Source organism: Sprattus sprattus (assembly GCF_963457725.1).
Source record: "Sprattus sprattus genome assembly, chromosome: 8".
NCBI lineage: Eukaryota > Metazoa > Chordata > Actinopteri > Clupeiformes > Clupeidae > Sprattus > Sprattus sprattus.
Window position 1 is genome coordinate 14,758,816 of NC_137927.1, and position 27,023 is coordinate 14,785,838.

The window sequence follows — 27,023 nt, forward strand, 5'->3', positions numbered from 1 at the left end:
CATAACAGGTTAAGTAGTTGTTGTGGACCTGTTTCTGATAGACAAACAGTTCAATAGAAAATAGGATTGCTATTAAGCATGCCTCTGGTAGCTACTCCATGTTGGCCCTCTACTTGTCTTCTAGACTATATTACTGCTTTATCTTGACTAGTGACCAAGCTTTGAACCCGGAGAAATTCTCCTTGTATGAGCACAGGAGTGCAGCGAGTCCATTTCTCTGCAGAGCTGGGACCACACATTAGCCTGCTGATGACGTTAGCCAGAGCGGAGCATTTTGGCCTGGACAAGGAGTTAAATTCTTGTTTGCGGCCCACAGCTGTTAGCCAGGGCGGGTGACAGAACCATTAAAAAGGCCTGCGCCTGTGCTGGCCTGAAGACTCAAAGGCACGCTGATCCCGTACATCTGCCACATACTGAAAAGGGGGCTTTGGAATCAGCAGAGAACACTGTACTTATATGTGCGTGCAGTAGCCGCTTGTTGCCTACGCACTCCTTTGTGTGTCTTTAAAATGGTTTGTAGGCTTTCAGAATTTCACACAGAAGCAAGGGAGACAAACCACATGTGAGATACAGAGATACAAAAAAAAACAGAAGACCTACATTTTGTCCAAACCAAAAAATTTCAGCTGATCAAAACAAGATCTAGTTCATATTACGGGTACAGAGGATCCGTAAAAAAATGTATGTAAGGTATCTGAATAAGATTGGTAGGGATGAACTAGTGGGCTATGTGCAGCTTTGTATATCCAAATTCAACAAGACAAAGAATTTCATGCCTGAAGCAGTAAAATGTTGGAGCAGTAATGTTTCTGAAGACACGAGAAGTTGACTTTACGATCCTGCTTATGACCAACAACCACTGCACGCACAAGCTTCGCAAATGTGTGCTCAGGGGTCATCTTATCTGAAGCCTCAGCATACCAAAGCCAAGCCAGACTAATTGGACTTGTCAAGCTTTCTGATATGCTTCCCCTGTGTATGAATTGAGGAACTCCAACAGTGGAATGAAGTGAGGCCCTAACTCCATAAAAAAGCCATGTTCCCTTTAAAAGGCTAGAGGCAGTTAATTACATTAGAAAACAAAGAGGCCAGCACACAATTTGTCTTGTTTGGCTGTATCTTGTTTGACTGCTTGTGAATTTCTCCCTCGCAAGACTTCAGCTGTCGAATACAAGCCACAGCAATCCAGTCCTTCATGGCCTTCAATAGTTTCATATGACATTTATATGTTTTATCCAACCCCAAGTATATTTTTGAATGAGGAGAACTCTGTCAGTCAACTTGCATTTGAGGTTTAGGTTTAAGAACATATTGCCAGAATTGTAACAACTTGAAGTCAAACTTATTTTCATATGTACTCTGCATTTCCATGAATTTTACGGTAAATTATTCCTGAAATATAAAAGATCCAGGTAATTGAATCCCAGCAGTCAGGAAATGAAAATGCGCTCCTCTAAACGGCATCACACAAACGTATATACTAACACTGCAACCACTGCAAATTCATCAGTTCCGAGCTTGATGAAAGCTTCTACATAAATAAAAATAAAAGTTCTACGAAACACAACAACCCTGCAGTCATTGTGCAAAACAAACAGTGGGACCTTCTTCCTTTCTGCTGACGGTGCAGGACCGTGTCTAGACTATTAGGAAGGAGGCAGATTTTCCACCTTCCTCTGGGGGGTTGGTCTTTTCAGTTTAGGCTTGGCTGTGACGGCTGCACCGGTGGTGTTGTCAGGTGCAGCCGCAGAGGTGTTTGCAGAGGTCTTGGGTCTCCTCTGGTGTGCCTGTCTGGGTCTGCGGTTACCCCTCTGGCTCTTGGCCAGCTCTGGCTGCAAGGTGTGTCCGTGTATGGAGAGGCCTTCGAGGGCAGCGAGGGCATGGTCAGCGCCCTGCTGGCTGCCGTAGTCCAGGAAGGCCCTGTGCTGAGCGCCCTGCCAGGTGAGACGGAGTGGCACGACCTCTTGATCCCTCAGGGCACTCTTGAGCTCGCTCACACGCACGCCCGCTGGTATGTTACCCAAGTACACGGTGGTGACAGAAGCCTGGCTAGCTGCCCTGGGCTCTGGGACGCTGCCCCCCTCATGCCCCGCCACCTCCTTCGGTTCCCCCTCCTTGGGCCGCTCTGAGGGGCCTTTCAGGTCTCGTTTGGGGTCCCTCATGGGTTCCCTCCTGGGTTCCCTCCTGGGCCTGTCGGCCTTCTCTCCTCCCTCGGGACTCTTCTTGAGAGTGACGTCTTTTCCTGCCTGCTGTTCCAGAGCTCTGAGTTTCTTCAAAATGGGGATCTTCTCCAACATGTCTGCGTCCACCTTAGAGGTTATTAAAACAAAGTGGTTACAAAAGCAGAGTGTTTGCAGATATACTAGTTGGCTGTGCAGTAGCACACGCTTAGGTGTTTGACTTTAAAAGGCCTTTGGGAACCGTTCTCACGATAAGAAGGCCTCATAACCTTCCAGTGACTGACGCCTTTTTGCGTATATATATATCTGAACGGAAGCCCTTTTGAGCCCATCCTGAAACACGGCACATCAAAAAGGCCGCAGCATGGTCTTTGGCACCATTAAAAACAGCTGATAATAGAATAAGTATGCTTTGGTGCGCAGAGGGAAACGAACCCCTGCTGTATGTTTGGAACGCTGATAACCCCTCACGTCTTCATTCTTATCGGCAGGACTATTTTACTTCCCGCAGCTAAAGAAAGACATCTTTCAGATCTAGAGGAGGGAAAAGCGTTTTTTAGAAGGGCATAATCGCAGCCCGTTTCATTCAGGATACACACTGCTATTGTGTTTAACCTGACCTATTGACCACTCTTTTTCCACGAAGTATGCAGGAGTGTGGGCTTGCCAGCCATTAAGGTCTTTGAAGATCAGACATGCCCTTCCTTTCTAAGAGTTGGCCAGCTCTACCTTTGAGCCCTTTGAGGCTGTAGGAAAGGAGCACTGTCAAGGCCCATAAGTCAGAAGGCCAAGAACATAATATATTTGAAAAATACACCAATTGACAATAATACAATAATGATACTTTGTACATTTGTGTCTACTAGTTGAATGTTTTAAATGTTTTAATGTGTTTGTCATAAACAAAATAATCAAAACTGCCTATTTCCACCTGAGAAACATCACCAAGGTGCGTGTACTTGTCTCGCAACCAGACGCGGAAAAACTTGTGCACGCTTTCGTCACCAGTCGAGTAGACTATTGTAATGCCCTTTTTACTGGTCTCCCAAAAAAGCTGATTGACAAGCTTCAACTCATCCAAAACACTGCTGCAAGAATCCTTTCAAAGACCCGAAAGAGAGAACACATCACCCCCTACACTGGCTGCCCATACCCTTCAGAATTGATTTTAAAGTACTTCTAACAGTGTTCAAGGCCCTAAATGGTTTCGCTCCACAATACATCTCAGACATGCTGTCTTTTTATGCCCCTGCCAGATCCCTTAGATCGGCTGACGCCAAACTTTTGAAAATCCCCCCCCCCCCCACCAAAGAAGATTGGAGAGGCCGCTTTTGAGTTTTATGCACCCCAAAAATGGAATTCCCTCCCCCTTCATATTAGGACAGCACCCTCTGCATGACATTTTTAAGAAACTTCTTAAGACTCATCTTTTTAGGCTTGCATTCTTTTAGCTACCACCCTCTGTTGCTTTTAGATTCCATCCTGCCTTGCTCACTACTTGCTTTTATTGTTTTATTGTTTGCTTCCCATTGAATTACGTGCAATATGTGTGTCTTTTCAGTTATTTATTCACTTTCGATCTCAATTGGTCTTAGCCTACTTTTGCCTACCTTTATTTAATTTTTTGTCAATATGCTCCTTTTCTTGTTGTTTTTATTTTTTAACTTCTATTTTGTTTGAGCACTTTGAGCTGCATTCTGTGTATGAAATGTGCTTTATAAATACAATTATTATTATTAATGTTTTAAGTTTAATGTGTTTTGGTGTTTTTGTTGCTTTTTAGGCATTTGTCTAGCATTAGAAGTAGCATTATGTTTTTACTTACGCAAAACGTCAAATATTAATAATCAAGCCTTATTTTAATTTTCAGCCTAATGCATTTTTTACTTTTACAACCGCTGGCATATCAGAGGCACTGTGGATATGAGTTCCAGCATTTGCACTTCAGGTAGAATGTGGGTCTGTATATCCTAATTACATATTGCAATGATGAGTAATGTGATCACCTTTGACCAAATGATGCCGGGTGGCTTTGGATGTGTGCATCCTGTCTTGATCACTCTCGTTGGAGTGAGAATGTAATCAACGGTGAGGTCATGGCTTTCAATGAGTTCTTCTGGAATATCCACTACCTTGAAAATGAAATAAACACATAAACACAAAAAAGAGCGTTGTGTACTTTGATCTATGTGGCATACTGTAATTGGCAGTGGACTGTAGGTAATGTGGATGTATGTGGAGGTAAAAGGTGCCATAACAGAGGAGGATTGAATGGTGGACTGACCTGGCAGTCGTGAACAACTGTGACAACCACAGTAGACTCATTCACAGCTCCCATAACGACCATCATGGCAAATTCCATGTCTGCAAAGCCCTCACCCTTTCCTATGCGATAGCCTTAGACGAAAATATCACAACATGTAAATATAAATACAAACCTATAATCAATGGGACACGTATTTAAGGTCATGACTGGTTTACCTTTTTCAGACACAGCCACCGACCCAACTACAATAAGATCTACTTTCACTTTGGCATCAAGACCGATCGGGACACTGAAGTCCCTCACACCCTGAAGGAGAAGCAATTTTGCAAGATTACAAGCACATTGTAGCGCAATGCAGAATAAACACCAAATGGAGGCAGCACCAGTGTCAGCAACTGTATCTCATTTTGAAGATAGAGTAAACTGTAAAATCTTTTTTTGTTCATGCATAGTACTAAATTACTGTATGTATAGTATTAAAGTGTAGTTTATAGCTGTAAACAACAGTCACCTGGGAGGTGGAGCATACACGCAGGTCCTCTTTACTCGCTCCTTGTGGAGGAGTGATCTTGTTGAACAGCCCAGTCCTCAAACGAGGCGTGGGGACCAGCAATGTTTTTTTAGCCTGAAAGACAAAACACTTATTGATAATAAGCAACAGCAACAAAAATTAAAAGCAATTTAATGTAAAAAAAACAACAACAACACTGTAAATTAAAGGGAAGTAAGGTGTGTGAAAACAGCAGGAGGAATGCTGAGGAAAGCCAGAGGTGCAAAAAAATGTATCATACATGCAGTAGTTCATGTGGCTTGACAAGGTCCAGGCCAAGACCAACTCCTCCTTCTGCTGTGTACCTGTAAGATCATTAACCTAGCCCCTTCCAGTGGTTTATCAGGATCCACTTTGACCTCGTCTGTTTTGCTGAACACCTGGAGTTCAGACACCTTTGAGCAGGCACCATAAGCCCCCTACAGAATCCAAGAGAACAGTAGGTGAGTGACACTTACTTCCAAAGTGCAGTAGCGCGCCTGCTCCTGGGGCTTGTCTGGGTTCACCTTGACCACACAACTGGACTTGAACTCCTGCAGGACAGAGAGCTGATTGCAAGCCTGGGCAGCTCCCTGTCCAACCATAACATGAAAGTTTAACATTCTGTTCTGTAATTTATTGACAAACAGTATTTGCACGAGTAAAGTGGTATGCATGGTCAATTATCACGCATAATTATCATAAATAGAAGGGGAGCTAGCCTTCAAAAAATGAAAAGGGGTCACTCAAATGCCCAGATGTCTTAGGCGTCGGTATGGACAATCGTTTAAACGCATAGGACTTTACCTACCTTAAAATTGGGAATCCTATTGTGGACAGGCCTTGGAAAATTGGCAAGATTGTTAGCTTCGATATAATCCCACACTTTCTTACGGATGTCCCATTTGGTTGCCCCTACAACGAACAAATAAGGTTAAAATTAAGCACTCAGTTACAAATACAACACTGGTGTCAAAAGCGACATATTCAGACTTTACCACGATTTATCGCTATGACGATCTCCATTTCAGAGAGGGAAACACGATCGTAGATTTACAATAAAATTGTATTTACTGGGGTAGGACGAGCAAAAATAACACCGTTACATGACTTGCGACCAAACCAAAACACGTGCGCTCTCACGAGTCCACGTAAACATGGAGCATGTCATAAGGGGTGCACAGGAAAAGGAAGTATTTCAGACTTAATATGGACAACAGTGCCTCTATCGGATTGAGTGCGTAGTTTGAATCAGCTCAACAAAACTCATAGTTGAAAAAAATAGGACTACACGGACATGTACATTTGGAATTCTTTGATCATATACAAACAAACAATACATATTTAATGAATAAATTAATGAATGGCAATAATTCAGTGTATTAAAGGTACTAACCTGTGGCAGTGAGATGTAAAATATATTAGATAACACAGTTCACTACACCTGTTTGCCGTTCTTCCTCTTTGATTAACTTTGAAACAATACCACGAGACAATACTTCAGCAATCGATAGAGGGACAGCAACCCCAAAGCCAACTTTTGTCTTAACGCAGGGTTTAATGACCCAGTGAAAATGATTTTGAAATGAAACCCACACAACTCGCCTTCCAAAAAAAAACATATACAGCCGTGGAAAAAATTAAGAGACCACTTCAAAATTATCAGTTTCTCTGGTTTTACTATTTATTGGTATGTGTTAAAGTAAAATGTACATTTTTGTTTTATTCTATAACCTACTGGCAACATTCCTACCAAATTTCAAATAAAAATATTGTCATTTAGATCATTTATTTGCAGAAAAATGACAATTGGTCAAAATAGCAAAAAAGATGCAGTGTCTTCAGATCTCGAATAATGCAAAGAAAACAAGCTCATATTCATTTTTAAACTACACAATACTAATGCTTTAACTTAGGAAGAGTTCAGAAATCAATATTTGGTGGAATAACCTTGATTTAAAATCATAACTTTCATGTGTCTTGGCATGCTCTCCACCAGTCTTTCACATTGCCGTTGGGTGACTTTATGCTACTCCTGGCGCAAGAATTCAAGCAGCTCGGCTTCTTTTCATGGCTTGTGACCATCCATCTTCCTCTTGATCACATTTCAGAGTTTTTTTTATGGGATTCAGGTCTCGAAATTGGGCTGGCCATGACAGGGTCCTGATCTGGTGATACTCCATCCACACCTTTACTGGCCTGGCTGTGTGGCATGGAGCATTGCCCTGCTGGAAAAAACACTTCTCAGAGTTGGGGAACATTGTCAGAGCAAAAGGAAGCAAGTTTTTCTTCCGGGACAAAATTGTACTTTGCCTGGCTGAGGTTTGCAAAAAACCATAAGGATTGAACCAAAGCGGACTGGAGGGTCTCCTAGTTCGTCTTCTCTGATGAGTCCAATTTCACAGTAGGTGCAAGACTCTGTGGCTTGTAGGCCTCTCCAGGTCTCCGTCTAACCATCAGACGACCATGTGTTGGGCAAAGCTGAAAATTGGACTCAGAGAAGATGAACTTAGAAGATGACCTCCAGTCCGCTTTGGTTCAATCCTTATGGTCTTTTACAAACCTCAGCCAGGCAAAGTACAACATTGTCCCGGAAGAAAAACTTGCTTCCTTTTGCTCTGACAATGTTCCCCAACTCTGAGAAGTGTTTTTTCCAGCAGGGCAATGCTCCATGCCACACAGTCAGGCCAGTAAAGGTGTGGATGGAGTATCACCAGCTCAGGGCCCTGTCATGGCCAGCCCAATTTCGAGACCTGAATCCCATAAAAAAAACTCTGAAATGTGATCAAGAGGAAGATGGATGGTCACAAGCCATGAAAAGAAGCCGAGCTGCTTGAATTCTTGCGCCAGGAGTAGCATAAAGTCACCCAACGGCAATGTGAAAGACTGGTGGAGAGCATGCCAAGACACATGAAAGTTGTGATTTTAAATCAAGGTTATTCCACCCAATATTGATTTCTGAACTCTTCCTAAGTTAAAGCATTAGTATTGTGTAGTTTAAAAATGAATATGAGCTTGTTTTCTTTGCATTATTCGAGATCTGAAGACACTGCATCTTTTTTGCTATTTTGACCAATTGTCATTTTTCTGCAAATAAATGATCTAAATGACAATATTTTTATTTGAAATTTGGTAGGAATGTTGCCAGTAGGTTATAGAATAAAACAAAAATGTACATTTTACTTTAACACATACCAATAAATAGTAAAACCAGAGAAACTGATAATTTTGAAGTGGTCTCTTAATTTTTTCCGCGGCTGTATTTAGTGATAGGTCAACACACAGCTTGTATTATACTAGTCAGATATGTTGACCTGAAATAATGATGCCGGTGAAGCATCAGAGCACCAGCAGAGAGCGCTGCCTCTCTTAATACCACTGTAGAGGAAGCAAGCTGTAATTCAATCGTCCACTTTTGTTATTGCACAGTTGTTTATGTGCATCTTAACGATACTGACCACATTATTCCTACCACAGAGCCACTACAGAATAAAACCTCTAGTCAGAGGAGTAGCATCATGAGAAAGAAACGATTCTGCTGAACCAAGAGAGGAAAGCTTTATGTAGTGTATCACATACATTGGTAGCATGTCATATCAGAGGTTTTGCCATCTTGGAACTTTTAAAACATTCTGTGTAGAATAATGTGTGCTTTGTGTCTTTTGTAGACCGTGTTAGTGATGTGATGTCTAAAATATATTCTAAATCATTGCAGAGGATGTGAAGATATCTTGCTCATATTTTACTAAAATTCTCCAAGATGATCTGTTATGAAGAATGGGTGGAATCTGATTCTGTTCGATTCTCTTCTTTTTAAATTCTGTATTCCAGTTATTATCAACAAATCAGACTAAAGATAATAATAGGGATATGTCATTTGAAGATGATTATATCTAAGCAAAGGCTTGTATGAGGTTCTTGTCATATCAACGAAAAGGGAATTGCAACACTATCTATCCCTCTTCATACAGACATCTTCTCTGTCACAAATCTAAGCAGCATTATACAATGCTAAGGGGGTGTTTGGTTATGTGTTATAATTGACCAGAGTCTCACTGTCTTGAGGGAAATGTCAAGATGAAAACAATGTCATTTTGTAGTCTTATGAGAGCAGTGCTGAAACCCCATTACCTTGCTGTAGCCACATGTAAACACGAGTCGGAATAAAACCGAAAAGGCTCCTCACCGTGTTGTCTGAGAAATGACAGAAAGACAACCGGGACATCTGAGGAGCTGAATATCAAATTCTCCATTTGCCAATTTCCCCTAATCTCTGAACATTAATGCAAATTACACCCATATGCAGTACTAAGTAAATAAATAGTAACATGCATGTCCGAGCTGTATGTCCTGCAGCAAAAGGAATATGAACTATAGGGAATAGAATGCACTTAAACATTTTAAGGGATCTATGGGTAAGACTGAGGATGAAACCCATTATAACATGAGCTGGTAGCATTAGTCTTTGCAAGCTCAAATTCAACCTGTTAAAAACTTTCTACAGAGCCATCTGGATAAATTCAGTTAGTTTGGGATCAAATATCAAATGGCATTTTTTCTGCAAGAGGAGAACCTTCCTTGAAAGAGCATCCTAATTTGGTTTAATCTTCCTGCACGAACATATTTGGTGGAAACATACTCAAACTACCAGTTAATTTCCACTGATGTATTTTGTATGAATAGATTCATAGATTGTATGAGACTGAGTTTTAAAAAAAAAGATTTGTATCCTACAGACTTCTGCCTCTGTCGCTCCTACCATCACTGGATGGAGTATAATACTATAATACTCTGTGTTGGCCAAGCTTGATCAAGTATTATAAAGTGTATATGAATGTAAAAATCCACCAATGCTGTGTTATTAAACCCTTTTTAAACCAGGTACTTATGTCTGATTGGCCAGGCATCTACCTGTGGTCTGGGGAGGGAGAGACAGAGAAACACAGAGGAACTGACAGAGGAAAGCATATGAAACAAAAGGAAACAAAGTAACAATATCTTTCTTCCAGAAAGACTCAGGAGGCAGGAATTTAATTAAAGATTTCATCCCGAATCGGATACACAGCCATAAAGATAACAAATCGAAAATAGGGATAACAGTCTCTGGAATGAAGTAAACATCTTTGGTGTGAGCCCCTTGTCCACAGTCCTAGCAAATGGCAAAAATATCTCAGATGCTGCCGACAGGGGCGAGGATCCTACTCCCAAAGAATAATAAAATAAAACACCCACAGGAGCAGCAAATGTAGCCTAAAAACAAGATTGGTGTGATCAAAACATAAGCATACCTCAGCTGCAAGTATTTAATTGGGCCAGCAGCAAAATCTCTTTTGACAGAACAATCGACTGAAGTCTGAAAGCTAGAGGAGACACTTTGGAGACGGGCAACCAGCGTATAACCGGCGTACAGTTCTACCTGAACCATTTCTCTTTTGAGACTGGCAACCATTGTACAGGAAATATGAATGCCATTTGGTTAAATATGTGAATGTATTGTGTCATACTCACAGAAATGGTATCATCTGTCCAGTGCAAAAAAATACTACATATTATTATACATATTTATATATACAGTACACATCCCACCAATGTTGTATGTCTTTTCTGTAACAAGCTTTAACACACAGGTACTTATGTTTAATAGGGGAAACATCTGCCTGTGGTCTGGAGAGAGAGAGAGAGAAACAGAGGAACAGCCAGAGAAAAAAAAATGAAACAAAGTGCGACAAAGTAACATTGTCTTTCTGCTGGTTTGAATGTGATGACTAAAAATGTGTCAGAAATACTTCCTACAGTATAGAGTCTCCTTCTGTAGTACATGAGAAAACATCAATAAAGGCACAAGATGTAGGTTTACACTAGTGACCACAGTGCCTGTGTAAGTGTGATTGCTGCACAATGTGGGAGTGTGTGCATGCATTCATAGATGACTTATGTAGATGTTCATGCGTGAGTGTCTGTGTTCACACCTACATGTGTGTTTGGCATTTTGAAATCAGCATTCAGTACTATGTTTCAGATCTTCAGTCAAAATTAAGATGCATCATTTCATAATTTTAAATACGGTGAATAGTAGAAACAACAAAAATGTAACTATACATGTTTTTAACGCCGTCCCACATCAATGAAGCTACACAAATGGTAATGTAGAGTCCAACCACCAATACTATAAATAGAATGGAACTGCCTAAGGGCTGGGACACAGGAACACCAGACCTTTCTCTGAAACACCACCTCACTCTGTGGTGACACAGATTGCTGTCACAGTCTTAGACAAAAACGGTCATCCCTACACAGACTTCACGTTATTCTTTCCCCCTCTCCTTAAATGTGTAAAGTATGTTGTAACTTTGAGCTCATGGCAATACCTGCAGGTCAGATTTTTGGAGACATTACAGCAATATTCTTCATCTTTCTGTATTCAGCATTTTGTGAAATCAGAGGATGAATTTTTCGCACTCTTTCCTTAGATGTAGATGGGAGAAATGTATGCCAAACTACAGGTAAGTGACCAATGATTGTAGGACAGGGGAAATGTACAGAGCCACTTGAAAGTGTGTGAACCCCTTGAGTAGGTAAGAGTTTTCTGTTGTTTTACCATGATTTTTCATTTTTTTCATCACCAATTTTCCATATATGAAATGACAGGTTTATGTTTATCAATTGCATGTACTTGTTTAGAGGGAATTGTGTGAGAAGCCAAAAAACTGCATGAAACAGTTAGTGTATGTATGTGCAAAAGCAAGTGAACCCCCAGCTGCATTGGTAAAGTAAAGTAGGTAACAGATTCGGTGAAACACATTTGGGTGCTTAATTAGTCAATTAAGCAAACCAATCAAATGAGACATTGATAGGAAAAGGTTTGGGCAACACAGATTAAAAGGGAGAGGAAACCAACCAAACTACTGTGCCAAGGTGTACCCACACAGATCAACAATGCCGAGAGGAAAGGAGATATCCGAGGACATCAGGAAGAAGGTACTGACAGCCCATCAATCTTGGGCAAGCTATAAGACGATCTCCAAAAGGTTCCAGTTCCATCCATCCACTGTAAGACAAACACTGTACAAATAGAGGGCATTCAACATGACCGTGACTGTCTAGAAGTGGACACCCATCAAGACTGTCACCTAAAAGCACCAGAAGAATAATAAATCAGGTAATGGCCAACCCACAGATCACCTCTAAAGAGTTGCGGACGTATCCGGCAGAATCTGGGGAAAAAAATTGAAAATCATGGTAAAACAACAGAAAACTCTTAACTGCTCAAGGGGTTCACATACTTTCAAGTGGAACTGTATATCATCAATGCTTTGCCACTGCTGGTCTTTTTTTAAATGTATTCTTTACAAATGTAAATGCTCTCCTTTGAGGCTAAGTGAAGAATGTAGCCTGTGTGACCTCTACTAATGCATACTTGCAGGATAAGAAAAGACTGAAGAGGCGATTAGCAGTCAGACATCATGAAATGAGGTGATTACTACCACCAAATCCTTCAACAATACTGAACATATTCTCATGTTGACAGTTAAAATGACAAAGTATCTAATTCATAAATTGATTTGAAATCCGATTTTTCTTACCTCTTCAAAGGTTCTCCATGTGTACCTGTGGGTTGGTTATTGCAGACCTGCAGATGCTGCATGTGTAACCATAGCAAAGCCCTTTCCTGAAGTCTTGTTTTGACTGTCAAGCATCTCCAAGTGACCCTTAGGTGCAGCTAAGGGTAGCAGCTAGGAGAAATCAGTTGTGTGAGCCTTTGCCTATACTTGGAATACTTACTTAATATTGTTATTGTTGATGAACTATTATTAAGGTTTATTAATCATTGTAATAAAAAAGAAGATTCATTACAATTATAGTATTTACCAGATGACCTTTGTTTAGTGGCATGTTATTGTATTTATGCCTTGCAACTAGATGGTATAAAACCACTGAATATCTTCATAACTAAATGTCAAAAATATGCAATAACTATACACAAGTCCAATATCCCAAAGGGCTGAAACAGAGCAAATGCAGACCACCTGTGGCTAGCTAGCTTGATTAAACCTGAAAGAAAGAGACCAATTCCAGTTTGGTTCCAGCCTTGTCTTTAATAAGCTGAATATGATTTGTTCAAATTAATTTGTACAACCTTGACATCACCTTTTTATTTATTTGTGTCATTCTGTCTGTGTAAGAAATATCTCACAAAATGCACATACAACCGTGGAACAGAATACAAAGATGAAGTCTGATTGTGCACCTTGTCTAAACTTGCAGGCGAAGTGGCCAGTTCCAACACTGAACATGATTATTTCACATTTATTATTTGTACATGGCATAATATATCCTTTAGCAACAGGTACTTTTGACATACGTATACTGTAGAACATGGATACAGGAGTGCGGTGTCCAAGTGATCATTGCGATCACTTCAGCAGGATACCAAAAATGCCAACGCTAACCCTTGGGGGCAAAGCTATGTACTACACGATTTAGTTGAAATGTTTAGCTTAAGAAAGCTGTGTATTATGCCATATTCTTAGCTAACTGCTTAGTGCTTGCGAAGAGTAGAAAGGCTACCAGGATAGAACAGGACATTCCTGAACAGAAGCGAATACACTTTTAACCATGGCTTGGCTCACATTGACCGGTAAACCAATGACAACTCAGCCCACTGACACCACTGTGTTGTTGAGTCCACTATTTTCCCATTTTGTTGGGCCCTGGTACTCAACATTCAGCAAATGACTTTTTTCGAGTTACTGACAAAAGCTTTTAATATCTGGAAAAAAAAATGCAAGATTGAAACAGTCATGAGAGGTCTATTGTAACACCAATACTGACATTGAAACTGATCTCCGTGAAGTATTCGTTCACGTCCAGGTCAGTGTATACTCCTCATGAACATACTGACAGTACAAAGAGTCTCTCTTAATGGCCTTGTCATAGTCCTTACCAATATGGTTTATCAGGGATAGAGTACTGCTACAAAATGTTCGTGAGCGGCATCCTAACCAGGCTGGCGTGGACGTCCTTCATGGGTAGAGCTGCAGACCCCACCTGTGGGTCTCATCACCCCCGTGACCTCTCCGCTCGCACATGCATACACACACACGCACACGCACACGCACACGCACACGCACACACACGCACAGGAGCCAAAACTCCTGTCGTAGTGGTAGTGGTCTACTCCGTGTATCTCATGTGAGGGTTTGGGTGGGGGGGGGTGGGGGGGGGGTTGTGTGGGTAGGTGAGTGATTACAGTGAAGATCCCGGCCTCTTCTCCCACCTGAAATCAGGAAGGAGTCTGACCTCGCAGCCACAAGTGTGTACGGAAGGTAGGTTCCACTCTCTCCCACCCCCCCACACAACAAACACCATTTGTGTAAACGCAAAGAAACATGTTCAAGCATTAGCCCCTGCATCAGTAGACATAGAGAGAAAGAGAGAAAGAGAGGGAGGGATAGAGAGAAATAGAGAGAGAGAGAGTGAGAGAGAGGGCAGTTGCACGCAAGTGCCCATCTCACACACGCACACACACCCTCTCACACACACACACACAGGCAACTTCATAAACGTCCCCATGGGCTACGCGATTGCTTCCTGGCAATTTTGGCATTGTATACAACAGTTCTATGGGTCGTTTGAGACTTTTTTTAAACAGGTGAGCTGAAACAGATTCAGTGACAAAGGGATGTGGTTGCAGAATACCTCTTCACTGAAGTCAACCTTTTTTCATGCATGGATACTCACAAAATAATAATAACAATAATAATGTGTTTAGTTGCTTTTTCAGATAGAACTGACATTGCCAACAAGTTTGATAAAAAAATGTTACTAAAAGTGAACTGAAAATGGCATCTTGTCAACTTCATACATACCAGCTATTGAAAAGCTGTTACAAAGGTGATTTTTTTTTTGTACAGTATTCTGTTATGTACATCTGAAAGTCTTCACATAGCTGGGATCCTCTAGCTTTTAAACACCAGCTAGTTTGGTCCCTTTGATGACGGTACTTTCCCCAAAGGAGGGAAAAAAGCAGCACACACTTCAAACACATCAAGTGGTTTTTCAAACACACCTGCACGCACACACACACACATTGACGTGTGCACGCTTACTTGCTTGCTCAAATGAGTCAGCTAATTCAAAAAATCTCTCTTTGACCATATGGAGGACAAGCATAATGATAAATACTTAAACTCAACAACCCAGCAACTGCTGATGTTCTGACTTTATACATGGTTTTATATATATATGTGACATATATAGATACATCACATATAATATATTTATATAGATTTATATATATACTTATATTCCACCTTATTAAAATGTATTAAATATGCATGTGTAGGGAAGGGGGGCAAAACAGATTTTTTTGTAATGTCAGAGCACTCCGCTTATTACTGGTGGTGTCTGTACAAACTGTAAACTTAAAGCAGCCAAGCTGGGAGTTTTGCTGAAGTTTGTGGAGTCTGCACTGTTTAATGGCTTTGTCTCCATGGTCTATCGTCTTGGTGGTCAGTCCCTCCACTTGTTCTGTGGAACCTTACTGAACAGCCCCACAGTCGGAGTCACGCTGCAGGAGTCACCGTTCCCTTTGCGCTGTCCTCTCCGCTCTCCCAGTTCCCCCACGACCCCTCATCCCAAAACTCCACCCCAGCTCTGAAGGCAAGCGAGTGGGGGAGGGGCTGGAGGCACACATCTGCCAACTGCCTTCTTCTTCCTCTCCCACATCCGCCTCTGCCTCACCACATCTCTCTGCTAGTATTGGCACTTGGAAAGGCAGAGGGGAGGTCAACTGCTGTCCTGCCCCTGGCGGAGTGGCTGAGTGCAAGTGGCGTGGGGTGGGAGGGCCTTGTGTATATGTGTGTGTATGTGTATGTGTATGTGTATGTGTGTGTGTGTGTGTGTGTGTGTGTGTGTGTGTGTGTGTGTGTGTGTGTGTGTGTGTGTGTGTGTGTGTGTGTGTGTGTGTGTGTGTGTGTGTGTGGAGGAGGGATAAAGGGATGAGCTGAAGCCAGGGGGCTTCCTCCTCGCGTGTTTTGCGCATGTGAAGTCGATAGTTGGCTCACGATGGTATCTTCACACCATGAACTCATTGCTGCCATACAGTACTAGATGCTGCTGCTGCTGTTGTTGTTGTTGTTGTGATGACAGGTCTGGCTCCCTCTTGTGGTGGCCACTGCCCTCTGCAGACTGCTGCAGGGTCCTAGAGCCATGCAACTTTTGCCTGCCCTTCTCTGGGTTGAAGGTGCCACGGCTGGTGAACTGAGCGCTCTTCAAGGGGGTCCTGCTCGGGCGCCTCCATGCTGCTGCCGCAGCTGTCGTTGCCGTTGTTGGACCGGCCCCGGGCTGCCGAGGGGGACTTGGAGCGGAAGCGGAACCGATGGGTCCTCGAGGAAGAGGCGGAGGAGGGGGGGTGCAGGTAGGAGGAGGAGACGGAGGACGAAGCAGTGGAGGCCGAGTCCATGGAGTCCAGGGAGTCAGGCTGCTTTCTCAGCATGCGCCGGCTCTTGCCCTCCAGTTTCCTTGGCCGGGCTGCTGCCTGAGGCGGGCCTCTCTCTGCAAGGGGATGGAGAGAAACCACAGTGTATACTAAATGCAGGCAGAAAGTACAATGTGTTTGTCTTGTTGACAGACAGATCGGTCCATTTTATTGAAGTCCTTATTGAAGGCAGTGGGAGCGTCCTGCAACTCTAGACCACAGCCACAACCTCGTCACATTTACGATACAAACCTAGACACAACTAAGTAGAGTATCTTGCTCAACTCATTTAAGTGCCAACTTGCACCTCATTCGGCTCCTCACCAGAGAAGTCTGAGGTGGCTCCCTCGGAGTCCACGTTCAAGTTCTCGGAGCTGTCTGCGGTTCCGATAGAGGCCTCAGACTCCAGCGTCTCGTCATCCGACGCTCTTGGCTCCAAGGCCAGAATTTCAAACGTCAGCTCCTCCCTGTAACACAAAGAGAGGTCAAAGTGAAAACATCAATCAAACATCATCATAGTAGTTTCACCATTTACAGCTTCATTGTTGATTGTTGTTGTTTCTTTCTGTTTTGTTTTTAATGTAACAGCCTGCTTTGGCATCATTGTACATGAATGGTCATGCCAATAAAGCTATTTGTTATCCATTGTACCAGCACTCTGGAAACCCATTTAGAAACTTCATAGAAAGTTCTGGTGCAAAACAGACCAAACAATGACTAAACAATACCAGAGACTAATCAATGGAGCACAGTTAGCACATACTGTAGATGCTATTTTTACACAGATCATAGGTTTAAAAAAAATATATATATATAATATTACATTTTATGACTTCAATTTAATAGTGACTACTATTTAACAGACCAAAACCATCTGAAGAACATAAAGATGACGAGTGCGTACTTTTCTTTCTGCAAGTTCTCGATCTGCTCGGTGAGGACCCTCTCCTCCTGCTGCATGGCCACCTGCTGCTGCTCCGAGATCTCGGGTTCTCTGGGCGCCTCCTCGGCCCAAGTCTCCTCCACTGGCTCCGACGGCGAGGCCAGTCGGGGGCTCACCGGGGGAGAGGGCGTATGGTAGCTGATCCGCCGCACGCGGCCCTTCCCCTGCAACACACCAACAGTGTCAGAACTCTTCAGAGAGCACCTCCCTTACTAACTGGCACCTTCACTTGGACTTACAGCAGTTACATTCCTGGACTTCTTTTTCTTTTCTATGCCTTTTTTTTCTATTTCTCATGTAAAGTAGTATTTCTTGTTACACCAGGTTTTCATTGCTCTTAGCTTGACTGTTCTGTCCCTTGGACAAGAGCGTCTGCTAAATGACTAAATGCAGCCTGACATGAAGAACTCGCCACAGCATTACCAGACTTTGACCTGGTGGCTTGGAATAGGTCTCCGAGAGACGTATCTTTAAGCAAAGAGAATTCAGAATAGGATTCCATGGTTGAATTTATTGATATAAATAAATATTTTCATATACTGCAAATGTAAACTAGTAAGAACATGCTTCCTTAAAACCACAAGGACAAACTGACAGAAAAACTAATTTGGGTTATATGCTGAAGGTCTCTCTTTCAATTGCGCAAGGCGTGGGGAGCAAATGCAGTTTTGGAGTCTGAATTGCAAAGGCAGAGGACAGAGACAAGGATATTTTCTCTGGTAATTTACACAGATCAAGATGAACTTGACCAAGGTGAGCGAGGCAACAGTTGCGTGTTCTAAAGCACAATGAGAAGAGAGATATTTTGGCCTCTGCTGAGCGCAGTGATTGAAGGTTTCATGAACGAGAATACGGACATGTTATTTTTAGCATTGGCAACCCAGATACGATAGAAATATTAGCAAATTGTTACTTGGAAATAATTGAATGTGGTCACAGCCGGCAGATGCAAGGCCTTCTCCCCAAGGGACCAACAGAAATAGGTATATGAATAAAAATAAATAAATTATATACATATAGTAGATTAACAATTCATTTTATACCAGTGGGTTTAGACGTTTAGACTAGACTGAGAACTTTTCAAACATCGAGATAAAACAATATAATCGTTTTCAAACAAAGATGTAAATTTAAAGTGTGATGAGGCTCGTGACCACTGGAGCACCAAATTGATAAGATGGGTGACATGAAAAAACTAAAAAAACTCCAATCTCATGTTTATCGCGGCGATCCTGTCTACCTTTAATTATGTCAACAGTGCATCCAGCAGTAGAATCCATCCTGGGAGATCATTCCTATGTCAACTATGTATGGAAATAAGGTACTTTCCTGACTTAATTTACACAGAACTCCCATTTCATTGTGACAATGCTCCCCACAGCACTTCACTGTCAATGCTCGAGATGCTCACTGCGCAAGGACTAACTTATCGCCCTCATTCAGTTTCACAATCCTGCCAGTAAAATGCATGTGACTGTGGAATAACATCTCCTTTCAAGTGGGTATTATTTGGTCCCTAGTGCACTGCAAAAAAACTGTTCACTGTGTTCATTGTAGTGCAGGCTTGTCAAGAGTCTGTACAACAACAATCAGGATAAAAGAACAGACTGATCATGAAAGAGAGACAAGACATAGATATGACACACACACACAGTTTTAAATGGTGTGCTGAGATGGTAAAAGAGACAGAGCACACAGGGCAGGGGCAAGGGTTGGTTTTACCAACAGGGATTAGCAGTTAGTCCTGGACTAATCAATCATCAGATGCAGAAACTCTCCACATTAGCCCAGGACTAGAATTAATTCCTGTATCGTGGTGGGGGAGAGAGGAGCGTGAGCAGTGCTGCTTCAGCAGAATGGGGTGAGAGAGTGGCTGGCAACTACACACTACATCCAGGAGTAAGATACATACCAGGGTGGCACTGCGGGTTATGCTGATAAATCTAACAGCGATTACTACGGGTTTCTGGATTAGAGAGGAAAAGGATTGGAATCAGGAGTGTAAAAGGTTGAAGGAGGAACAAAAGAATGGGTTAGTTTAAAAGGGCGTTGCAGGTATTAAAAGAGAGGAGGTTCAGTGGGTCACAAAGGGCTGAAAGGAGCTCCAGAGCGGATTGGATAGTGAGAGAGGTTAATGTCCGGGTCAGAGTCAGTCTGTTGAGGTAATCTCACAGAGGATTTAACCCTGACCCTACAACCCCTGGTTCTGTTTCAATGACCTTACATTAATTGATCATGAATTGATTTATGTTCATCGGTATTATGAGACTCCATTTAACTACGTAAGATTAATATAATTATCTTTATCAGTGTGCAAGGTGATGGTAACTTGAAATGAAACTAAATATATTACAAGCAGAGCATCTTACAGAAATTCTACTTAAATATATCTCCTTGTACCCTATGTAGTTACCCAATAGGTGCACTGTGTGAGTGCATGTGCATGTGCATGTGTTTAAAGCAGGAGTAGGAAGGGCCATGAAAAAAGCTCATACATCATCTCCACTGGTCAGCCCAGGATCTTACCATTGATCTTCTAATGAGGGTAAGCCTATTTTTGGCTTTGTTCTCCGCAAACTCCAGGCTGTTGATGTCCTTCAGTCTAGCCTTGTATTTATTCATCTGTTCCCCAATGATCAGCTCCACACATCTACAAAAAAAAAAAAAAAAACACACTCAGTGCTTGAGGAAAAATAGAACACAAGTCTCCACAGTACTGGTAATAAAGGTGGTGAGAATGCAGTGGATGGCAGCTGATTGGTGGGATACATACGCTGTGGTTTTGCTTATGTCTTGCACACTCTGCAGTGGGTCGATGGTGTCGGGGCAGCGCAGGATGCAGGGGGCAAAGACGATGGCCAGTGCATTGGCAGACATGCGGTTGGTGTCTTCCTGCAGCACAATCCTAGACACAAATAAATCAATGCCAACAACATCAGCCAATCAGATAAACATGGACTGGAAAAGGGGTCGTCCATAGCTACAGGAGAAGTTCAGACATAAAGCTCTTAGAATTTAGCTTCGTCATTGTGGTCGGAAGAGGAAAGCTACTACAATCTGACTATATAGCCTACAGCATTTCAAATATATAGTGCCATTTCCAGGGTAGGATAGGGCTGAAGGATATCTGCGGCCATAAAGAGTACATGAAATTCCCTGCCATTGAGTAGCGGGTGTGTGAGCTCATAAAGCCCTCATACATATTCAGGATGTGGGGCAAAGGGCATTACAGAGTCCAATCCTAGAAGTAGAGCAGATTTTCGTTGTGCGCATGTTTCTTTTAATCAGAGGTACAGGGCTCAACAGCCTAATAAATGTTTCTAATACGCTATAACAAAGTAACCATTACACATGGCATAGCACACGGGAAAGATATCTTCTGTGTGCTTTTCTCTGTGTTGTGATTACGTCTATGTCTCTCACCTGACCAGGTGGAAGATGAGGCGTTCCAGTGTGTTGAGGTGAGTCCTGCTCAGCTGATCTATCACACCGTACACCCCCCTGATTGTTTCTTTCTTATCCTTCAAACCTAAACACAAATCATTCAACCATCTGTTAGCTGAGGCAACATGCAATAATGATAAAGCTAGCTAAAGTTAAAAACAGAATAGAAAATAAAACAGTAGGGAGTGCAAGTGACTCCATAAAGTGCTTTTAACTGTTGATTAAATATTATATTGTATATTATGTTAAACGATTGTATATAATTCATTCATACAGAAAAAAAGAGCTATGTGTTTTCTCAAGTCTTCTCTCCTAGCTTACCCATAGCTCGAAGGAACTCCTCATACAGCTCAAACGTCATGAGCGGACTGGGCAGGTCCCGCAGCCACTGCTTGAACACGCTAGCGATGACGTGGATGTTGTAGTCGTCCAGGTTCGTGCTGTTCACATCTGAGGATGGCCAGACAACAATGAGACTAGATCAAGCAGCATGGCAGTTTAAACGTTTGTTTTGTTCAGCTAGTAAGTCATAACATTGTAACTCCATTGTTTGACTTTGGTCTTTAATGTACCTGTGTCCAGCCCCAGTTTCAGCTCCTTGATCTTATTGGTGGAGCCCGACTTCCTGTAAATGCCCTCTGTGTAGAGGCCGTGCATCTCTATGTAGTTGATGAGCTTCTCCACCACAAGGGGCACAGTTCGCTCGTCATTGGTCAATCGAGACACCTCAACACCAAACTGCCTCGAAGACAACTCTGGGTCGAACTGAGTTGAAGAGGATTGAGAATCCATTATGCAAAACCAAAGTACTTGAAGAACTTAATAAGCGTTCACTAAAAAACATTAATATACTGTTTCATTCAAGTCTACATGTTGAGGAGAAGAAGGTCTTACCTTCTTGCTGCATTTGGTTGTCATCTTGGCACAACACTTCCTGTGACAGGCATACCGGCACACTACACAGGACACAGACATCTCAGTGACCCTCATCGTACAGCCTAACCTCAAACAGGAGCTTAGACACACCTCATCATGAACAGGAAAGTTAAAAAAATTACAAAAAAAACACTAGGGAGCACAAGCTTAAAAAAAACTCTACCAAGAGCCAAAGCGAAGAGCAACTGCTATGTTCTTAGGCGGATGAGTAGAGCAGAAATCCTGCCTGCTTATGCTGGGGGAGAAAGCTAAATTGTTCTAAACAAGGCTTAAATGCTCTTAGGAAAACCCATGAGTTCAGTTCAAGTAAACAAACGAATTAAACTGTTGAATTGGGGGCTGGGCCTCCAACAGCAGGAGAAGAGCAGCAGAGCTCACAAGACTCACTTTTGCAGACACAGGCCCGATCCATCATCCAGATGAGGGAGGAACAGTACTCGCAGTAGGTGGGGATGCTGTACTGGGTGGATTTAAAAATGTGCCCATTGTGCTCTTCCACCTAGAGGGTTTTAGGGGGGGGGGGGGGGGGGGGGGGGGGGGGCATGGGATTAGTTATGTTGTTTTGAAAGAATAAGTCTGTCTGTGCCCTTGTGTAAACACTGTTACATAAGGGTTGTGTGTGTGAGTGTTTGTGTGTGAGAAACTGTGTGTCTGTGTGGCAAAAAGACAAAAGGAAAGTGCTTTCTTTGATAAGCTTGAAACTCACAATATCAGCGTCCTTTTTCCTTCTCTTTTTGCGGTCAGGTTTTGGTGCCTAGAAGAGACGCAGAGACAAGATTAATGGATGCGATAGCTAATATAGAATAAGCATTAACCATCAGCATATCTGAACCAATACAGTCTTTACAACATAACAGTGGTTCCACTAATGAACAATGAAGTAAGCACAGTGAAGATGTACTGTAGTTATCATGCTTTTTATGAATGATACATGCCATTAGCTTAGTATATTTCAGTTTAATTTCTAACATGTATGGTTTTAAGTGTATGATTTTATGATATAAACCACACATGTAAGATGCATTGTTTTTGCAATATACTCCAGCCCAGCAGTTGTGCTAATGAGCTGAATAGCTGTGTGAGTATTTCACTGAGATCTTAGAAATAGTTCTTAAGGCTAAAGGCAACATGTTTCATGATTTAGTTGTAGACTCTATTGCAGATTCTATATCCTATGGAAGATGGTAGTTGATCCACTTCCACAATTAAAAATTGTCGACCAAGAGAGATGGAGCATGTTTTCAGAGAACCCATTACAGATATGATAAGTTTACATACACATCCCAACGGTGAGAACGACAGGTGTCACTGTCCTCTTATTTTGTGTGTTGGTTTTGTTGTGTTGTGTGTGTGTCATGTACCGTGTTCTTTGCATGTATTATGGGTAAAGCATGGTTTGGTGTATAGTAGGGGTGTGTTCAAAATATCGATACGGGGATACATCGTCGCGGGCCTCTTTACGATGCGTGTATCGATACGGAGGCGTCAGTATCGATACTTCACGTGCAACAAAAAAAAACATTTTTTTTTTTTTTTTTTTTTGTCTGTTTCTTTGTACAGCGTCTACTTGGTTCATGTGCCTGCCTGCATACTTTGCCCATCATCCAGTTGATGGTATAATTTGAAAGCAGAGTTTCTGTAGAATCCACATGAGGTGACAAATATGTTATGATGTACTGTCAAGGAGTTACAGGCAATTTTTTTTTGTTATAAGCCTAAAATATCGGGATACGTATCATATACGTACGTATCGTATACGTACGTATCGCATGTATCGCGATACATATCGTATCGCGACCCCTGTATCGGGATGCGTATCGTATCGCGAGGTGGTTGGCGATACCCACCCCTAGTGTATAGGCAGAAAGATAAGGTCACTGTTTACTGATTTAGGATGTGCAAAGGTTTGGAAGTAAAATAAACAATTGACAGTTGATCTGTATACCTCTAAGGCAGACAAAGCATACCTAAAAAAAACCAATTAGCCAGCGCAGTGAAACCATAGAGCAAAGAGGAGGAAGTTGGTACCTTGGTTAAGGTGCTGTCCATTGGCTTGTATTCAGTCATGAACTCATCCAAGAAGACTTTGAAAGTGTTCACCCACACCTTGACAGGAGACTCGCTCCAGTCTCTCTGCTCCTGGCGCATGGTCTTCTCCAGGATCTGCTCGAAGAGCGCATACAGGTCCTTGTATCGGATACTCTTCCCATCGTCCATCTGTAACAATAGAATAGAATAGAAATAGAATAGAAAAGCCTTTATTGTCATTGTATTTGCATACAACAATATTTGGAGTGCTTCTCCTGTTGGTGTGACGAAGGACAACAAAAAACACAACAATATTACAACCATCTAAAAACAGTAGGAATAGCTTAAAAATATAAATATATTAAGAGTTCAATTGATTAAAATAATTCCCTGAGGAACAATAAATACATCAATAAGGTGCTTTACAATAAATACAGAACAGTTTTGTGGGAGAGTTCTCTGTACTTTCTGTATGGTATGCTCATTCACACAGCAGAATGCACATTCTAAGTCATTCTCTCAGTTTAACTATAAAACTAAACATTACAATATTTGTTAGAGCGTCCCCATGAAAAGAACATTGAATCTGTTTATTTGCAAAGACATTCAATTAGCCCAGTCTTTTCTGGCCCCCAAAGGTCAACCACATGGCAACTTTTAATTAATGTACCACATCAACTTACGGCTAAGGCAGTAGAGTAGGAGTTAAAGATGTTCAAACGGAATTCCTTCAGTGCCTTTTTGAAAACAACATCCACTAAAGTGTCCTTCTTGCTGTCATCAGTGTCAAGGTCATTGATCTGGAAGTGTGAACAGTAATTCAGTCAGTTTCCCACACAATACATTTAACTGGAGACTCAAGGAGAGTTAATGGGTTCAGAGGGTACTGCAATCCTACTGTAGACTTTTCTTTTTGCTTGCTATCAGTCACGATTAGCCATCTTACAAACATGAAAGTTATATTACAAACTTGGACTTTGACTGCAGTGTTATTACTTGTGTAACATTCTGTACCTTCTTCATGAGGAACTCATTCATGGTCTTGTAGTCGCTGGCACAGGTAAGGATCTGCACCGAGTCATTCTGCCACTGAGCCGATTCCAGAGCTACACTGCTTATCTTTACACTGCGTCTACGCTTCACCTTGGGTGATGGTTCCTTGTTCTCCTTGAACTCCCGACCCCGCTCCAGGGTCTGATCAGGACTACGTGGAGGGGAGAGGAACTCTCCTCCTGTTTGAAAGTATCAGGACCAGGTTTAAGTCAGTACAGAATAATTAATGTAAAATGAATGTATAGGTACACGTAGGTGCACTACAAAAGCCAAAAGGCACAGTATTTCGCTCTCAAATGCTTGATAATATTCCTAAACAAAATATATTTTAAATGAGTTTGAAACCAATTTCAGAGTTCTATTGTCCTACCTCCTAGTAGAAGACCAGTATCGGCATAGTCCCCTTCAAGCGTGTCAGCACCACACACCAGCCGATCTCTGGAGGACTTCTTATCTCCCTGCTTTGCCTTACCCCAGAATCGCATCTTCCCTCGAACCCTGGTCATGATACATATGAGGCCATCTTGTTCAACATACAGCTAAAACAATCAACTGGCTTTACAGTACCGAACATTTCATTTTTCCCAGTCTATGTTTGCTGAAATTATAGGACAAAAACTATTAAATTGCGTACTCATATGATGCATAAAAGACTGAACCTGGTCATACCTTCCATCTCCTCCTGAGTTTTTCCTTAGAGAATCCCCTTTAACCAAATCTCCAGCTGACATGACTTTATGCAACCGTTTTGGGTCTTCAGGGCATGTGGAAGGCTGAATCATATTGAAGCAATGGGTTAGTGAATAAATATGACTGTACAGTGCACCCCATTTACAATAGTAATTTTACAATATTGTTGAGAACCACATCTGCCACTAGATGGCACTATAAAACAACAAAGAATGTCCAACAGTACATTGTCAAAGCAATCCACCTCATAACATGTCTAAAACTGTAAAATACATTTCTACCCTTGTGGTAGTAAAAAACTACAGAGGTACTACTACTATCACCTATGCTAACATCATCAAGAGAGTACGAGAATGATGCACATCCTATTGAAGATTGTCATTCTCATGATGACTATTTATGAAAAGAATCATAGAAAGAAAAGCAGAACTATGGAAGAATGTGACCAGATTGATCTGATGAAATTGGATGGATTGATCTAATCCAGAGGGTGCCATAACACCCTTGACAATAAGTCAAGTCTGTGAGGAGCTTGAAATATTTGAGAAGAAAACAAGTAACATGCAATAAGAGTTAAACCAGGTTGGAAATAGAGAGAGGGTTTCTGGGTTAAGTGACGGAGAACTGATTGCTCTTGCTCAGCAATCCTTACACAAACTATGTTATCACTAGTAGAGTGATAAAAGAGTGAAGAACAGGGTGTGGGTTATTCTTGTAATTCAGAAAAAATGGCATCCCTTCTGTTTAGGCAGTGGATATCTTCTGCAATGACACCAATCGTTTCAAAGTGAACAATGGCGTCAAAACAAATTGTGGTGCCATCGCAGAACAGGCTGATGTGGTCGGCAAGTTTCCCCACTTGTTTTGAAAAGATGAAAATGTGTCAAAAGGCCTATATTGGGGCGGGTTAGTCAGCACAGCGATTCTAGTCAGGCGGAGGCCGAAGAGGTTAGCTGAAAAGAGGCACATTCACAGTGAGCTCAGTTCCATCCGGAGAGGGCCTGGACGCTCAAGTGTGTGCCCTTGGCTGATCGATTACCATTTCTGAGTCACTGTGACTCGCCTCTGCCGCTGTGGCCCCCTCCTCTGCCTCCTGCTCGCCAGAGAGGGGCAGGCCGGGGGAGAGAGGGGGGTCATCGCACTCGTCTTCCTCTGAATGACCCTCCCCTTGCGGGGTGGGTCCACGGGTGAGGAAATCAGAACGTGTCCGTGCCATGCGGGCTTTCTTTCTATGGCCGGGTATAGCAACCTGCTTGACCAAGAGACGATAATAACAGGGTGTAAAAAATAATTGCCGTGTGTCCTGGAACACTACCGAAGGACAGGTTTAACCCTGTAGTAGATAAAATAGAAAACAGTATCATAACCACTTGAACAAAGGAACCAGATGGGTTTGGGGGTGATGGTAACCAACAAAAGGACAATATCCACCACAGGAGAGATCAGAGTAATGAGGGGTAAGTATGGTTTTCTTT

General features: G+C 42.1%; 2 protein-coding genes across 4 annotated transcripts in view; both read right to left on the bottom strand.

The window, feature by feature from the left end:
- Positions 1-22: 22 nt before the first annotated feature.
- On the bottom strand, positions 23-6,102 carry mthfsd (methenyltetrahydrofolate synthetase domain containing). 3 transcript variants are annotated; one of them, XM_080843258.1, is made up of 9 exons: positions 5,974-6,102; positions 5,787-5,890; positions 5,455-5,568; positions 5,302-5,415; positions 4,958-5,071; positions 4,662-4,752; positions 4,465-4,577; positions 4,187-4,312; positions 23-2,309 (listed from the first exon to the last, which is right to left on the bottom strand). In XM_080843258.1, the coding sequence occupies exons 1-9, from the start codon at positions 5,999-6,001 to the stop codon at positions 1,647-1,649; spliced, it is 1,467 nt and encodes a 488-aa protein (XP_080699384.1). In that variant the 5' UTR covers positions 6,002-6,102; the 3' UTR covers positions 23-1,646. The 3 variants fall into 3 exon arrangements, with proteins under 3 accessions (XP_080699384.1, XP_080699382.1, XP_080699383.1); XM_080843256.1 differs by lacking the exon at positions 5,455-5,568; XM_080843257.1 differs by lacking the exon at positions 5,302-5,415.
- Positions 6,103-13,083: 6,981 nt separating this feature from the next.
- myo9aa (myosin IXAa) overlaps positions 13,084-27,023 on the bottom strand; it is an 85,008-nt gene continuing 71,068 nt past the window's right edge. Inside the window, 18 exon segments of the mRNA XM_080843712.1 lie at positions 13,084-16,241; positions 16,243-16,531; positions 16,779-16,921; positions 17,359-17,561; positions 19,924-20,047; positions 20,171-20,302; positions 20,821-20,926; positions 21,163-21,291; positions 21,414-21,606; positions 21,736-21,797; positions 22,165-22,276; positions 22,484-22,531; positions 23,806-23,994; positions 24,489-24,605; positions 24,820-25,037; positions 25,229-25,356; positions 25,528-25,631; positions 26,588-26,797. Coding sequence (XP_080699838.1) covers positions 16,052-16,241; positions 16,243-16,531; positions 16,779-16,921; positions 17,359-17,561; positions 19,924-20,047; positions 20,171-20,302; positions 20,821-20,926; positions 21,163-21,291; positions 21,414-21,606; positions 21,736-21,797; positions 22,165-22,276; positions 22,484-22,531; positions 23,806-23,994; positions 24,489-24,605; positions 24,820-25,037; positions 25,229-25,356; positions 25,528-25,631; positions 26,588-26,797 — 2,697 coding nt within the window. The 3' untranslated portion in view covers positions 13,084-16,051.

Bases quoted from the DNA above. Each gene is read 5' to 3' on its own strand.
- mthfsd (XM_080843258.1), bottom strand. From the start codon at position 6,001: ATGGAGATCGTCATAGCGATAAATCGTG. The intron at 5,569-5,786 runs GTAGGTAAAGTC...ATGGTTGGACAG, and splicing joins ATAGGATTCCCAATTTTAAG to GGAGCTGCCCAGGCTTGCAA. The intron at 2,310-4,186 runs GTGATCACATTA...ATAACCTCTAAG, and splicing joins CCGGCATCATTTGGTCAAAG to GTGGACGCAGACATGTTGGA.